Source organism: Heloderma suspectum, chromosome 1 (genome assembly GCF_057233095.1).
Source record: "Heloderma suspectum isolate Gila_16-S chromosome 1, 16-S_ref, whole genome shotgun sequence".
NCBI lineage: Eukaryota > Metazoa > Chordata > Lepidosauria > Squamata > Helodermatidae > Heloderma > Heloderma suspectum.
In genome coordinates this window covers 111,905,714-111,921,995 of record NC_139458.1, presented here as the reverse complement: position 1 = coordinate 111,921,995, position 16,282 = coordinate 111,905,714, and the positions used below count along the sequence as shown (strand labels likewise).

Here is a 16,282-nt window from a genome sequence, read left to right as displayed (position 1 = left end):
CTGATTGTCTCAGTACCTGACACTACTAAGTCTGTCAGATGTTTAAAGGAAAGATCTTGTATGCAAGAGGCTAAAATAGTAGTGGAAAATATTCTAGACTTCCTGGACGTCAACCAGGAAGATGGAGTTCTGAAACAAAATAGGAAAATAACCTACTTTCCAAACAAACATGCCTTATGCATCTCTCCTGTATAGCCCTGCTGGATCATATTGAGGACACTACGGTGATGGAACAGATAGATAGGGAAGTACTGGAAAGAAGGAGCCGTTTCCACTCATAACCTACCTGCCCATGCATTAAGAAAATCAGAGGAGGTTCTTCTCTGTACTCCTTCCATAATAGAAGTCCATTTAACATTTACAAAAGAGAGAGTCTTCTCTGTGATGGCACCCTAACTCTGGCACGTCCTCCTACAGGAGTTAGGCTTAGCATCAGCATTGTATTCTTTTTGGTGCCAGGTGCAAACTTTTTTATTTGCAAAGGCATTTTAAAACAAACTTTCAAAATGCTTACATTTTTAGATGCAAGTTTCAAAATTCATCTTTTTAGCTGCTTCAAATAATTTCATGCTTATCGATTTTACTTTTTGATGTTTAGAGGGTTTTTTTATTGTACTGTACTGTACTATACTGTATTGCATTGTATTGTTTTTAGGTTGTTTTATGTATACCACCCTGAAATCCTTTTTGAGTTGTAGGTACAGTCTATAAGTGTTGAAAAATAAATAAATGCCTCTGTGGACTGATACAGACTTCCCCAACCTGGTGCCCAACTCCCATCAGCCTCAGCCAGCATGGCCAATGGTCAGGAAGGCTGGGAGCTGTAGTCCCAAATATCTGGAGGGCATCAGGTTAGGAAAGGCTGTTATAGAGCATTACTGTGATAGGAAGGAAAGAATTGTTAAGTGGAGCCAAGTGTCCACAATCCAGGGGCATTGTGTAGTGTTATATTTTGAAACAACATAGTGTTGCCAACAAGTTCACACAAGTTTTTTGCTCACCCACCAGCCTGCCCACCCACACTTGGCTGTATAAGTCATTGGTAGCATACTGATGGCCTAAGAGAGGAAAAGAACAGACTCTCTTCCAGTTTACAAAAGCTTACTTGTTTAGCCACCATTTCTTGTTTATTTGCTACAGATGAACAAATGGATGGTGGTTTATAAGTCCTGTAGTCCCTTTTCCAACTCTTCTCCATAAGAATCATGATTCCAAAGATTCACACACACACAAGTCCATGTTGGTAGTTTTCAAACAGGAGTATTTTGGGCAAACCATATCTAAGCTCTTGCAACTGGGAGAAGACTTTGATATTTCACATCATGCCATATATTAGTCCAGGAGTAAATACAAATATTGTAAAAATGAGCCCTTTTTATGCCGGCTCATCCATGTTTCCAGCTCCACACGTGCCCCTGCCCTCCACATACAGAGTTGAAGACCTGAAAAGGCACATCTCTGCTAGTGCAGCTATACCCTTGTAGGTGCCCCTTTGCACACTTTTGGCTCTTCGAGCAGAGGGCATTGGGTCAACGCAGCGGGACGCGGTGATGTTGGGGAAGGGATCGGCGGCGTGATTTCAGTCCTGCACATGCACACTCTGTGCATGGAGAAAGTATGAAAAGGGCCATGGAGCCTTCTGTGAAGAGAATTTGACGTGGGTTCAGTATAAAAGAGACAACAGTGTTCATTGCTGAATGGATCTTTTTCCTGTGCCTCTTTCAGTCTTGGACTAAGGTGCAGTTTGAACTATACTTGGCTTCTCAGTTTGGGTCTGAGTGGAGATTGGGAGTAGGCTTTGGGATTGTGTGCTGTTTTACTTGACTGTCCCCTGCTTCCCCCACTACAGGAGAAGAATGAATGAATGAAAAGGGAGATCCCATGTTTATTTGAACATGAGACTTGCCCTTTTCATTCATTTGCTTCTGCGATGGAGATGAGGGCCATGATATGGACTATATCAGCCTTTCCCAAACTGGCACCCTTAAGATGTGTTGCACTACAACCCCCATCACCCCCAGCCAGCAGTGGCCATGTGTCAGGGTTCTCCCGTATGACCTGGACCTCCTGAACAACTCATTAACGATCTCTTGTCTCCTTAAGAGTTCCACTTTCCTTCTTTTAAACTTCCCCTTCCTAATAACGTGGGGTTTAGGCTGTAGACGTGGGGTGATGGATGCACCAGATACTTCGGGTTTAACCACAACAGTTTACTGGTAAATTTAAAGCAAGCAATCATATATATAGATATTTACACAATAGAGCTGAATGTTAGAAAAGGCCTTAAAAGAAAATAAAAGTTGCAAAATGCAAGTTCCTTTACTGTAGCTGTACTTAGACTCCTCCAGGCTGCTTCTTCCTGCTCCCTCTTCAGGCTCTGGTCTCCTGACTCTGCTCCTACTCTTTTGCTCTCTTTTTATACCCTCCTCCCTCAAAACCAAAAGTACTGTTTCAAATCTGAAGAAATGAAACTGAACTGGGGAAATGAAACTATTCCTCTCAGGAATACCCCCTCCCAACAAAAAAACTCCAGGCCTCTAAGCCTGACCTTTTTTCCTTTTGCCTCTGTAGGCCTCAAACCTTCACACCATGTTTGCTGTGGATGGTGGGAATTGTAATCCATCACATCTGGAGAGTAGCAGGTTGGGAAGGCTGGTCATCTGCCAATCTCTTCCTGGATACAGTCCTCTAGGCAAAGTATCAACCACACAATTCCTAAAGTGTGATGTTTGCTTTACTTGTCCCAAGAAAGTAATGTCTTCTTACGCTTTTTGACTTGGGAAGGTGAAAGGAGAAACAAAAAAACAGCTTGTTTTTCCCCACTTGTTTTCAGTTGTGCTCATTGCTGCCAGTTGGTAGCCATTAAAAGAACTGTAGTTTCATATCCCAAAAGTATTGTAATCATCTGTTTGTGTTGACCTCACTGAATTTTGCTGAATTTTGGAACAGCTCTTGTAGGAAAATTGTCATTTGACTCAGTCTCTAATCTACATTAAAAATGTTTAAATAGTTTTTCCCAGTTTCAGTCTCCACGCCAGCTTCCCTGTGCTATTTAATTTGAAATACAATTTTGGACAAAGGACTATGGGTGAAATCCAACAATGTCTGTCCACCAATGGAACAAACACCCTTGGTGGAATGGATTCCCCCTCCCCACTGCAGCCACCTGTGCACCCGTAAAATCTGCTTCATTGTTTTCGGGGACTGTCCAGAGCACATTTGGTGTAGGTGGTTGGGTGGGGGACAAGGAGGCTCATGCAACATTGGATTTCAGCCTGAAAATATACCTGATAGATGGTTCTTATTGCACGTGGTATCTTGTGATCTGTATTTTTAAACAGTGCAGTTTAAACATTTAGATATTCCTGCTGAATTGCCACTTTTAGTCTTCATTGTAAGTTTATATTTTTTCAGGTAGGAATGAACTGATAGCCAGATACATCAAACTTAGAACGGGGAAGACACGGACCAGGAAACAGGTAAGACAATCCTACAGAATAAAACTTGCATGTCAATGAATGACAGAATGTAGCAGTCTTGGCTGCAGTGGCTGTCTTTGCTTTAGCTCTGGTTAGGTACTGCATTACCTTTTCTTTAATTTGCTTTCAAAAATACTGCTGTTTGTGCCATTCATCACTTCAGTGACGGTTCCCTACGCACACTGTACAATTGCAGCTGTAAGCTCCTGTGTTTGAAAAGTAGCCTGGAGACATTAATCAATTACTTTCAGAACAAATAAATATGTATACCCTGTGATGGACCAGGGCACACACAGTTGTATTTTCATAAGATCCAGCCTATTTATCTGACTGCCAAATGGTCAAACTTATAAAATCTTTTGTTAGACTACGACCATTTAGTTGTTCTTTTTGCCTAGAATGCATTATTTAGATCCTCTTAAGAGGAGAACCACAATAATATCTGGAGTGCAAACCTAGTAACATGAACCCAGTGATGATACAGGTAATCTCAAGACACAGTATTAAATTTCTTTAAGAACACAATCCTATCAGGATGACTGTAAGCCTCCAAATTCGAAGGCTTAAGGTCATCCAATGCAGATGCTAGACTGGCTTCTTTGCCCATCTAGCTGGGGTTCTGTGGAGCGGAAGGATGGAGGCTTGAGAGGCATGGGGATACATCATAAGCTGGCCTCCATAGTCCCCTCCCTGCCCACCAGCACCCCCCATCCCTCCACTCCGAGGTCTCATTTGTGACCTCAGTGAGGCAGCCAACACGGTTGTCTTCATGCTGGCTGCGAGAGGGAGGGAGCAGGGAGCCTAGATTCCTGGCTCTGAGGTCGGAGTCTCTGACCTCGGATCCAGGAATCCAAACTATCCTATGGCCCCCTCAGACCCTGTCTATGGGCCATAGGATTGCTCCCTAAAAAAAATATTAAAAATTATTTAAGGAAATCAGATTTCACATTACATTTAAATGTAAAACGAACAGAATGCTTTAAAACTAGCAAAAAAAGCATTAACAGGTAGCAAAATGCATGTTTTCTTGCATAAAGTCATTTACACTGCAAGGTTCTAGACTAGGCAGGGCCCAAACTAACATCGTTTCCCAAATACCTTTTTCAAACCGTTTCAAATAGAGAGAGATCTCAGGTTGGGCCAGTTCTCATGATATGACAACCCATCAAGTGTTAATTTACCTGCGAGGAGCTGCAACATGTGCTGGCCACCATTATAAACTGGGGATTGTTGGGGGTTGTCATGTCATGCAAACCCTGCCATTCGGGGTTATTTGAGAGTTAAACAACCCTCACATAACCCTTTTCCCAGTAGTAACGTATGGCTGTGAGAGCTAGACTATAAGGAAGGCTGAGCACCAAAGAACTGATGCTTTCGAACTGTGGTGCTGGAGAAGACTCTTACGAGTCCCCTGGACTGCAAGGAGGTCAAATCAATCCATCCTAAAGGAAATCAACCCTGACTGCTCAATGGAAGGGCAGATACTGAAGCTGAAGCTCAAATATTCTGGCCACCAAATACGAAGGGAAAACTCTCTGGAAAAGACGCTGATGCTGGGAAAGATTGAAGGCAAAAGGAGAAGGGGACGGCAGAGGATGAGATGGCTAGATAGCGTCACCGATGCAATGAATATGAACTTGAGCACACTCCGGGAGAGAGCGGAGGACAGGAAGGCCTGGCGTGCTATGGTCCATGGGGTCACGAAGAGTCGGACACGACTCAACGACTGAACAACAACAACACATAACCCTACAACAGACCATGGGTTATGCAAGGGTTGTTCAGTTCTCAAATAATCCCCGCCAGCTGGGTTCGCACAACATAACAACCCCTGGTCAGGAGTTGCATGTTCATAATGGTGGTCTGCACACACCACAGCTTCTTGAGAATAAATTAACCCTTGATGGACTGTTGTGTTGGGCAAACCAGGTAGTTGTCTCAGGGCAAAGGAGCAAGAAGAAGCAGGACATTTACCCCATGATTAGCAAGTTGCAACTAGAACTTTGCCAGACTAAGAAGAAGTTCCCCAGGATCTTCTGCTGAGAGATCCTTATTTGTATTTCCTCTGATTTTTATGTTGTTGAAAGTATATTCAACCAGGTATGGCCAGGAGGAAAGAAATGAGACAGAGGTTTGAAATATTAGCTATAATAGAAGAACAGGCCAATGAGTTTTTCAGTTCCCAAGGAAGATTGGCAGGAGGGAGCTTCATCCTGTCTACATGACACAGAATACACATCTGATGACCTGTATAGGATGGGATTTGGGATTCTTTTCATTTGTCTTTTTAAAAACTGATCTGCTTCCTTCAACTATTTACACTGCTGTTTGATTACTTCATGCCTGTAAAATTATGAGAATTACTTTCCACTTCACAATTTTATGTCACAGGAAAGCCACAGGAAATTCCTAAAATCTACACCAAATGTTGCAGTATTAAGTTTCTAACAGACTTATCATCATACAACTCTTAGGGCGCAATCCTATGCATGTTTAGACAGAGAAAAGGCCTACAACTCCTAGCATTCCCCAGCCAGCTAGGCCTTTTCTCTGTCTAAACATGCATAGGATTGTTCCCTTAAAGTACCAAAGTGCATAGTTAGATACCTTTATTAGGACCATCCAAAATTCCTAATAAAGGTATTGCCCAACTGTAGATTTCGGGTTTTATTTCCCATGCACCAGCATGGCTGCCTTTGTTTCCGGTTGTTTGTTTTTTCATTATAAAGTTATAAATCCCCAGGTTTCTCTCTAGATCCAGATATTGGAACTATCTTCAGGGTGGATAAAGCAGGTTGCAGCTCTGAGCACATTTACTAAGGAGTAAGACTCCAATCCTACCTACACGTTCCTGGGAGTAAATCCCATTGAATTCAGTACGCCTTCTATTTTCCCCCAAGGTAAGCGGCCTGGGCCAGTTTGGAGGAGGAAACAACAGATGAGGAAGGCCTCTGTCACTCCTTTTGATAGGTGAGCAGCCAATGTGCCTGCTCTTACTCTTGTCAGGGCCTTGCTGCCTACAATGGCCCAGGGCACGTGCAGTTGTCCAGTAGCAATTGTCTGGACACATCTCTGCAGAGTCAGGCACACTCCCAGAAAGCTGGGTGACAGTGGTGCTGCTAGGCTATTTTGAACTGTTGACAATGAAAATAATGAGCAGAATGTTCAAGGAAAGGTGGCAGTCTCACCTCTAGTTTAAAAGGCTAGTGCCTTCATGCTACATTCCCTATTAGACTGCCAAGGGAGTGAATCCTAAGGTTTCCTAATAACTGTAAGGCTACTGAAAGAAGCAGGCTTGTATTAAGACAGATGATGGCAATTGGGGCAGCTCTAAGGATCCGGGGCATTGCTCAAAAAAGGTCTGGGGCCCATGCCCAGGTGGACCTTTCCTATCACTGCCCATGACTTGTCCCAATTTTTAAATAGGATTTTTTTGTTACAATATTGAATATTTTGTACTCACGGTTCTTGTGATTTGGCACTTTTGAAAATCTCTTGTGTTCAGAATAATTTCTTTTAAATTGGTGACTCTGTACTATGCAAGAATTTTCAAATATGGTCACAGAGGTCACTTCACTGGATTTTAGTGAGGTTGCTAGATAGGTTTGAAAGGTCAATTGCATCAGATTTTGGGCTGGAAGGTATACATTATTACTGGTCAATATGGAAATGTGGGGAGAACTTTCTGTGGTGGTATCCTTGATTCTTCTTTCTACGATGCTTCTAATTCAAACTCATCTTACAATGGTTACTATGTAACTCTGCTAATCTGGGCCAGAACCACAACTTCTGGTGGAGGTGGAAGCATTTTGAGACTGGGACCTGCTGCTAAGAGGTTCTAGGCCTTCTTCAGACACAAATGGAGGCCTCTGGTTCTAGGAGTGGGAAGATGTTTTTGCTCTTTTCCCTGTCTCACATGCCCAATGGTTCTCCAAGATAATGAAGGGTGGTGACCTTACGGCTGCCTTGCTGCATCACAAACCTTCTGTGCTGGGATACAGAGAAGGTCTATGATACAGCAGGTGCCACAAAAACAGAGGACCATTGAACATGTGCACAGAAGTTTAGTTACGCAAAGCAGAGTGAATTATGGAAGCCATTCCAGCTCCTGAAATCCATGTTGGAATTGTAATGGAATAGAATTTCATTCAACATTTCATCCAAGGTTTTCTTCCACTTGGTTCTGCTCATCCCTACACTCTGTTGTTTAAAAAAGATGACATCGTCCATTTGTATTTTAAACGCGTATCACTCATATGTAACTATCATGCATTGAATATTAGTGTGTGTAAATAGAAAAGATGAAGTCCCTACTCAGGCATGCTGTGCCTGTTCTGTGGCATGGTGAAAAGTAATGCCAATTCAGCCCAAAATGGGGAAATGGCCAAATGCCAGTGGCTTAGACTCAGCCATTTATACTGAATATTTTTGGTGGTGAAGTTCTTCAATGTGGCAAAAATCAAATTACAACAAATTTTAAAAGTGAGAAGCAAGCAACAATAAAATGTCAACTAATCCCCCCCTCCAAAATGCATAATGTGAATTAAGTTTCTGGGTAAAATTAGGATAATGTGTTATCTGCAAATAATTTGAAGATTCTTTCCAGTCTACTTTGCTTATACAACTGGGTGGTGGTGTTTAGCTTTTTAGGTACTACAAAATTTGTAGCTTAAAAGGGTATAATTGATTTTGTTAAGGTGTCTGTGAAAAAGTTGTCTGGAATCAGAGTTTTACATACAAATATACCTTTCATATTTACTACTACATTTAGGTATCATTGTTACAACATTTCTAGAAAATGTGGCAACATTTTGAAAAGGCACAATGGGCTTTAGGATGTTTTCACAAGTAACATAAAGAACCATGATCTAATTTCCCATGTCTGAAAATCAAGCAAGAGAGGTACATGGCTTAGAACTCAAGATTCATTATAAAAATGTCTCTCATTCCCTTTCTTTTTCTCATTAACACATATCAGTGGTTCACTGAAGACTTAAAAGGCAATCTTAGCATCATTTGCCTTAGTCTTTTCCCTGGAAAAGTCTTATTGGGTTCAATTTAGACATCATGCCAACCATGGTTAAAGAAGCTTAATTATGGTTTAGTGTGATGCCTGAATTAACAAACCAAGATTTGCAAACTCACAGACTTGAAATAAATTTGCAAATCATGATTTTTGCTAACTATGGTTTTGACTGATATCTCAGTTGACAAACAATTGTTGTTGCTCAGTCATTAAGTCGTGTCCGACTCTTCATGAGCCCATGGACCATAGCACGCCAGGCCTTCCTGTCCTCCGCTCTCTCCCAGAGTGTGCTCAAGTTCATATTCATTGCATCGGTGATGCTATCTAGCCATCTCATCCCCTGCCGTCCCCTTCTCCTTTTGCCTTCAATCTTTCCCAGCATCAGGGTCTTTTCCAGAGAGTTTTCTCTTTGCATTAGGTGGCCAAAATATTTGAGCTTCAGCTTCAGTATCTGTCCTTCCAATGAGCACTCAGGGTTGATTTCCTTTAGGATGGACTGATTTGACCTCCTTGCAGTCCAGGGGACTCGTAAGAGTCTTCTCCAGCACCACAGTTCAAAAGCATCAATTCTTTGGCGCTCAGCCTTCCTTATAGTACAGCTCTCACAGCCATACATTACTACTGGGAAAACCATAGCTTTGATTAGACGGACCTTTGTCGGCAAGGTGATGTCTCTGCTTCTTACTATGCTGTCTAGGTTTGCCATAGCTTTTCTCCCAAGGAGCAAGCGTCTTTTAATTTCATGGCTACAGTCACCGTCTGCAGTGATCTTGGAGCCCAAGAAAATAAAATCTGTCACTGCTTCCATTTCTTCCCCTCCTATATGCCAGGAAGTGATGGGGCCAGATGCCATGATTTTAGTTTTTTTTAATGTTGAGTTTCAAACCAGCTTTTGCACTCTCCACTTTCACCCTCAACAAGAGGCTCTTTAGATCCTCTTTGCTTTCTGCCATTAGGGTGGTATCGTCTGCGTATCTGAGGTTGTTGATAATTCTCCCGGCAATCTTAATTCCGACCTGTGATTCATCCAACCCGGCGTTTCTCATGATGTATTCTGGATATAAGTTAAATAAGCAGGGCAACAATGTGCAGCCTTGTCGTACTCCTTTCCCAATTTTGAACCAATCGGTTGTTCCATGTCTGGTTCTTACTGTTGCTTCTTGACCCTTGTACAGGTTTCTCAGGAGACAGGTAAGGTGGTCCCATCTCTTTAAGAATTTGCCACAGTTTGTTGTGATCTACACAATCAAAGGCTTTAGTGTAGTCAATGAAGCAGAAATAGATGTTTTTCTGGAATTCTCCTGCTTTCTCCATGATCCAGCGAATGTTGGCAATTTGATCTCTAGTTCCTCTGCCTCTTCGAAACCCAACTTGTACTTCCGGTAGTTCTTGGTTCACATACTGCTGAAGCCTAGCTTGTGGGATTTTGAGCGGTTAAGACGCTGAACTGCAGACCGGAAGGTTGGCAGGACAGCAGTTCGAGACCCGAGCGCTGCGTGACGGAGTGAGCTCCCGTCTTCAGTCCCAGCTTCTGCCAACCTAGCAGTTTGAAAGCAAGAAATTGCAAGTAGATAAATAGGTACCACTTCGGCGGGAAAGGTAGCAGCGTTCCATGCACCTCGGTGTTCAGTCATGCCAGCCACATGACCACGGAAGCGTCTTCGGACAGCGCTGGCTCTTCGGCTTAGAAATGGAGATGAGCACCACACCCTAGAGTCGGACACGACTGGTTGGGGACACCTTTTAGAGCGCCTAGAGACTGGAGTGCTGAACAGATAGAAAATGAAATTAGACAAGCTATTCAACATGGTTTTCCTATACATTTGGAAACTTATGCCTTTTTTTGGTTTGGTGTAATGTCTGGATTGAGCCAATGTCTGCAACAAGGTAAACAGTCTTACACGCAGGCTCAGTTTTCATATTAGAAACATAGGAAACTGTCTTACACTGAGTCACGCTACTGGTCCATTAAGCTCAGTATTGTTTCTACATTTCATACAGGAGTATTTCCTAGCTCTATCTGAAGATGCCTGGGATTGAACCTGGAACTTTCTGCATGCAAAGCCTGTACTCTGCCATTGAGCAGTAGCTTATTTTCGAAGGGGGTTAAACAAGGATTCTAATTAAAGTGAAGAGACAGCTGTGATTCATTTAGGAATTATTACTGAAATATTGTACATCAGAAGCCAGTTTTGTGAAAGGTGACCCAGCATTCTTTGATCTCAGTTGTTCACTTAACCTGGTAACTATTGGTATATTCTAGACCTTCGGGGAACTTTCAGAGATCTGAGGGCCATTTTCGTCTCCTGGACCCATGACACTAGGGCACCACACATTCCATGGTGAGCCCCCCCGAAGGGTTGAAATGCCCCTTAATTTGGCCCTTTGGGTGCTCTGTAGCCGCTATGGATGCTATTTGGGGGCCTTTTTTAAATGGAGGGGGCAACGGAGGAGGTTGTATGTGGCCCACCCCTGTTTTAGATAGAATTTTTCCTTTTGAAAGGTGCAGGTCCCTTCATTTAGAAAAAGTGTTTAAGTCAAGCCATTGTAATGCAGGATTGAGCCTCTTGTTTGCACATAGTTTATGCTTATGGAAAATCAGTCTGGTCCAAATTCCAAGGAGACTGCACTCTCTTTCTCTTTTTCTCTCTTTCACACACACATCTCTCCCACATGTGCAAGATGTTCCGCACTGATTTTGTCAGGAAACAAGTATCCCTCCTATTGCTTGCATGTGTTTGCTTCTCAAACTGAATTCAGCAGAAAAGCCTGTTTGTGTGGCTTTCAAAGTGCTCCTGAAAATGTGCATCAGAGACATAGAAAGAAATAATCCAACAATGAGAAATGTCCACAAAAAAATAAGAAATTATTGTATCACAGGACTGGATTATACAGTAGCTGTTGATATCTGTGATGCAAATTCTACAGTTGTAAATTTGAATAGATGCAAGATGCACTAACTTCCAGTAGTATATCTTTTATGTTGACTCTTGGGAAAGTATTTAAGGGGAGTGATTTCCATGTCACTTCATCCAATTATCTGACTGCCTCTGAGGTGAAAGTTCTGCAGGTTTCCTTTCACAATAGACTGTTTCTCGTCATGGAAGGTGTTGTATAAGAACATTGAGGGGAGAAATGCAATCACTTGGGTTTCTATTGTTTCTTGATTTCATTGTATTTGGATTATTGGGGAGGGGGTACACCATGTGATACTTATTATGGAAGCAGATCAAGGATACTTTTAGATACAGATATATTAGTGGAGGTCTTAATTTTTGTTTATCTTATATTATGTTCTGCAGATGCCAGAGAACCCTGTGGAAGTGGCTATACCTCTTGGTTTTTTTGAAAGTTGAGATATGTATTTGAGACTGGTGCTCTTTTCTACATTATTATTATACACTATTACAGAGAATACTGATACAGGCTATTAGATTTGTTAAATATCAAGAGAAGGAATTTTTAAATTTGTTTGGACTTCACAATAAGCACCGGAGGATTTTTTATATCACTGGTCAACTGTGATTTTCTCCTTTCAGGACCCATCAGAAGTTTTAGTCTTCCTGGGGTTGCATTATTGTTGTTGTTGTTGTTGCTACTGCTACTGCTACAGTGTTTTGTATAGCCAGTATAACAACAGAGGCCTCTTTCAGTTGTATAGCATGCAGTGCTGTGTTACTCCTACATGGTTAGTAGAGCGTATCAGGGAAGTCTGAATTCAAATCTCAGAAACAATGAAAACACAGGATGGTCTTGGGACAATCTTTATATTTCATCCGAAACTACTTCACATGGTTGTTTTGAGGATGTTGCAATAATTCCTGTGGGTTGTATCCAGTGGTTGCATCTAATGTTAGTCTAACTCAAGTCCCATTCATTTCAATGGGTCTACTGTAAGTAGGATTAACTTTGGATACAACCCTGTGTACACTACCCTGAATTCCTTGGGAAAAGGGTAGCATGTGAATGTACAAAATAAATATATATTAAAAACCATTGTATAACTAGCCCTGGAATATGATTATTTTTGGTTCATTCATTACGGTGATGCCTAATTATTTGACTATGTTCTCTTTGAAATAATGTGTTTCTCCCCTTTTTCCTTTGGTATCCACAGTCCAGCCAAAAAACGCCCCCTTCATTATAATGAATTCAGTATTTAAAATATTTTTGTGCAGTATTTATTCATGCTCCATTTGAAATCTGATGTCATTTCATTAGTTGCGACAGAATTCAGAGATAGTAATAGGGTAAAAATAAAACTTCCTTGCCATTCAGTGTGTGTTTTGCTTTTTATATAGTGTTGCCTGATAATTAAACTCTCATTTGTTCACTTTTGAAAAATCTGCAATTGTTTATTATTAAAAAAGGCTTTGATATAACACTACAAAGACTGTAGTCAAAAAGGTTTTAAGAAAAGAACATGGAGACTTTATCTTAACTGCAGGCAATGTCGCAGTTTTTATTTGATAGAAAACAAAATTAAGTAGTCTAAAAAAATTCTTAATCAAGTCACTGCAGTGATGATCAGCATTTGGTAACTTCTTTGCTAAAGCGTGGTGTCTGGCTGGGAATGTGGTCTCTTAACAGCAAAGCTTACTGAAGATGCAAATAACTTCCCCCAAGAAACTTTTAATTTTCCCGCCTGAACAGATATTTGATTTTTGTGTGTTTCTTTTGTGTTTTTTCTTTCCCCCCCTTTTTTTCTTTCTTTTATAACTCTGAACAATGTAGGTGTCTAGTCACATACAGGTCTTAGCAAGGAAGAAAGTTCGAGAAATTCAAGCCGCCATTAAGGTACGTTTGGCTTGCCCAGTTGTAGGGGGCTTTTCATCTCCATGGTTACAGGCTTTTCCTTTGTTTCCCTCCCTTCCCCTACCCTGCAGGTGTCTAGTCACATTCAGGTTCTTGCCAGAAGGAAATCTCGTGATTTTCATTCCAAGCTGAAGGTATGCGCTTTTCTGCTTTTGGGCTTGTGGTTGCTATGCATTTCACTTCCTGTTTTCCCTGGTGATTGGTGAATGCCTGGTGCTGTGATTCTTGTAACCTAGTTTCCTTGCATGTGGTAGCTGTTTACATTTCTTTGTGTTTAATCTCTCTTCTTCCCTCTGATTTCTGCACTAGCATCTATATTAAATTATTTTTAACACGCTTGGAAATGTTACTAGCTGTATGCATGCATATTCTGTACACAAATATGTGGCTCTTTCTTTCTTTCTTTCTTTCTTTCTTTCTTTCTTTCTTTCTTTCTTTCTTTCAACCCTATTAGCTTAGAGTTAATTTTAAAAAACAAAAATGTTGCACTTAAATCAAAGGACAGTTTTGTATGTGCACAAGCACACATGCAGTTCTGATAACTGAGAAATAGATGAGATCAGTTTTACTGTAATCTAGGTTTTTTATTCACTTGTAAGAATATATATTCTGATAAACATTAGATTCCCACTCTACCCCAGGCTATTATTCTTTTTTGTGATTTTCAGTTCTTCTAATTTGCAAAATCTACCTTTTATGAATCACTCTACCCCTACCTCCGTTACAGTATATATACCCTGGCACAATCGAGTTAAAATGAAGCACTGTCAGTTCTCATTGCCTTCAGTGGGAGAGTTAGGCACATGCTCTCAGACTGAAATAAACGGGACTTAAAAAGTGCTTAACTTTGACTGAGTTATGTCTGTTAGCTGCAATCCTAAACTCACATAATGGGGAGTAATCTCTATTGAGCACAGTGGGACTTACATTTGAATAAACGTACATGGGATTGTACTGTTTGAGTGATTTCATCTTGGTAGATTCTTAAATAACAGATCCTGGAGAAGATAGTCATTGCTTTAAAAAAAATTAAACTAAAGAGTGATAGCTTTTTTCTCTTACACACAGTCATTTCTGAGAGCCAACAAGAAGCAACAGGAAATACGTTATTTTCTGAATTTTTAATCACGCAAATTTTAGATGAAAGAATCTTTGAATATTTTTAACCCAACATCTTATAAGTGTAGAGAAGTTATAGGCTGAGTGGTTGTTTCTAATTTTTAGTAAAACAAAGTTTCTTGGATATCACCTAAAATCTTGCTAACATTTTTTTGGCAGGGCCTTTTAAGAAAAAAAAGAGAGGGAAAGAATAAATATGTTTTTTTTAACTCACTTGACAGCCAAACATTATACTACCCTAAGTGGTAAACACTCTGTGGACGATGTTTGCCACAACCCTGGAGCTGCAATATGTAAATAACAGGCTGGCTTTGTAACTGTCCTACTTGTCAGGAGCTTTTGGTTTTCAGTACGCTGTGGGCAGCATGCTGGCAAGCTTGTATGGCTGTTGGTGGCTGGCTTGGGAACTGCAATGGCTGAGCAGTGGGGTCGGTGAAGAAGAACTAAGACAACTTCGACATACTGCTTTTTAACCCTGGGTGCAACAATACAGAAGGCTGCAGCATTTCAGACTAAAACTATCAAATCTGATGGCTAAAATTAGGCATCTTAGCTCATGTTTAGAAAATGAAGAAGTATACTGACACCATGTGCATGCCTAAATTCATACTGGGCACCTGCAGCCTCCTTTGTTGGGGATAAATTCTATAATTTGTTAGTATGGACTACCTGCTAAGGTTTCTGCCAAATAGCCCATTCAAATAGGGTTACAACATGGCTATTCTGTTTTATGGGAAAACCATAAGAATATTTCCTTTGCCCACACCTAAAATATTAAGAATATTTCACTTTTAAAATTACATTTATTTCTTATTGCTGCACCTCCTTTATGATGATGGAGCTTTCTGCAGAGCAAAGCAGCAAAGTAAACACCAGTGATACCTGCAAGTCTTCTTTCCTGGTGGGCTCACTGTCTCTGCTTACATTGAATTGAATTTAGTAATGTTCTCTGCTGAATGCATTGGTTCTATGGAATTTGCTTAAAGAATCTACTGACACATCTCTTGAGTAATAATTTCTGCTACTCCTACAATTGCAGTATGTACATCAGTGCAAAGAGACAAGCTGCAACAGTAAAATGTGTTTGAATGACAAGACACCAATGAACGTTAGTTACTGATTCTCATACCATAAATCTTGCTTTCAAATCTCCCTGTCGCTCCAGTGAAGAAATAACTATTCCAGGAGCTGTTTTCATAGCAAGGATAGGGAATAAAAATACCATCAATGCAAAATACATTATTTGATGTGAAGCAGAAAGAAAAAGAGAGAGATTGTTCTCCATGATAAGGAAGAAATAAGAGGGCCAAATCAGGTGGTACTTCACCTCCACAATTGTATCCATAGTGAATTTGGGGATGGGCATCGGTTTGTACATTTTTCCCATCCTCATTGGTGCACTGTAACAAATGAATTGGGGATATCTTGCATTTACTTGAATGTGGGAGCTCCTTGACCATGTCAAATAGAAGCTTTGGGGGATTCTGTTGCCTGGGGCCCTGTATTCAAATAAATGTAGGATCACCCTACATATTACGTCAGTACACTGCATGCATGATAAGGAGGACAGCAGAAGAACATGGGAAGGTCAGGGGAGGGAATGTGTGAGATTGAAAGGAAAAAGGAAAAGTTCCTCCTGTGCAAGCACAAGGTCATTATTGACCCCTAGAGGGATGCCTGCATTACGCTGGCGTTTTCATGGCAGACTGTAGCGGGTTGGTTTGCCATTGCCTTCCCCAGTCATGACTACCTTTCCCCCAGCAAACTGGGTACTCATTTTACCGACCTCGGAAGGATGGAGGGCTGAGTCGACCTGAGCTGGCTACCCGAGACCCGGCTTCTG

At 41.1% G+C, this 16,282-nt stretch overlaps 1 protein-coding gene across 2 annotated transcripts in view; it reads left to right on the top strand.

The window, feature by feature from the left end:
* Positions 1-16,282, top strand: part of TEAD1 (TEA domain transcription factor 1) — a 267,694-nt gene that overhangs the window by 178,269 nt on the left and 73,143 nt on the right. Inside the window, exons 3-5 of one of the 2 annotated variants that reach the window (XM_084853829.1) lie at positions 3,415-3,479; positions 13,240-13,302; positions 13,392-13,454. In XM_084853829.1, the coding sequence (XP_084709955.1) occupies positions 3,415-3,479; positions 13,240-13,302; positions 13,392-13,454 (191 nt within the window). The remainder of the gene's footprint in view (positions 1-3,414; positions 3,480-13,239; positions 13,303-13,391; positions 13,455-16,282) is intronic. The other variant, XM_084853818.1, reaches the window with a different exon arrangement.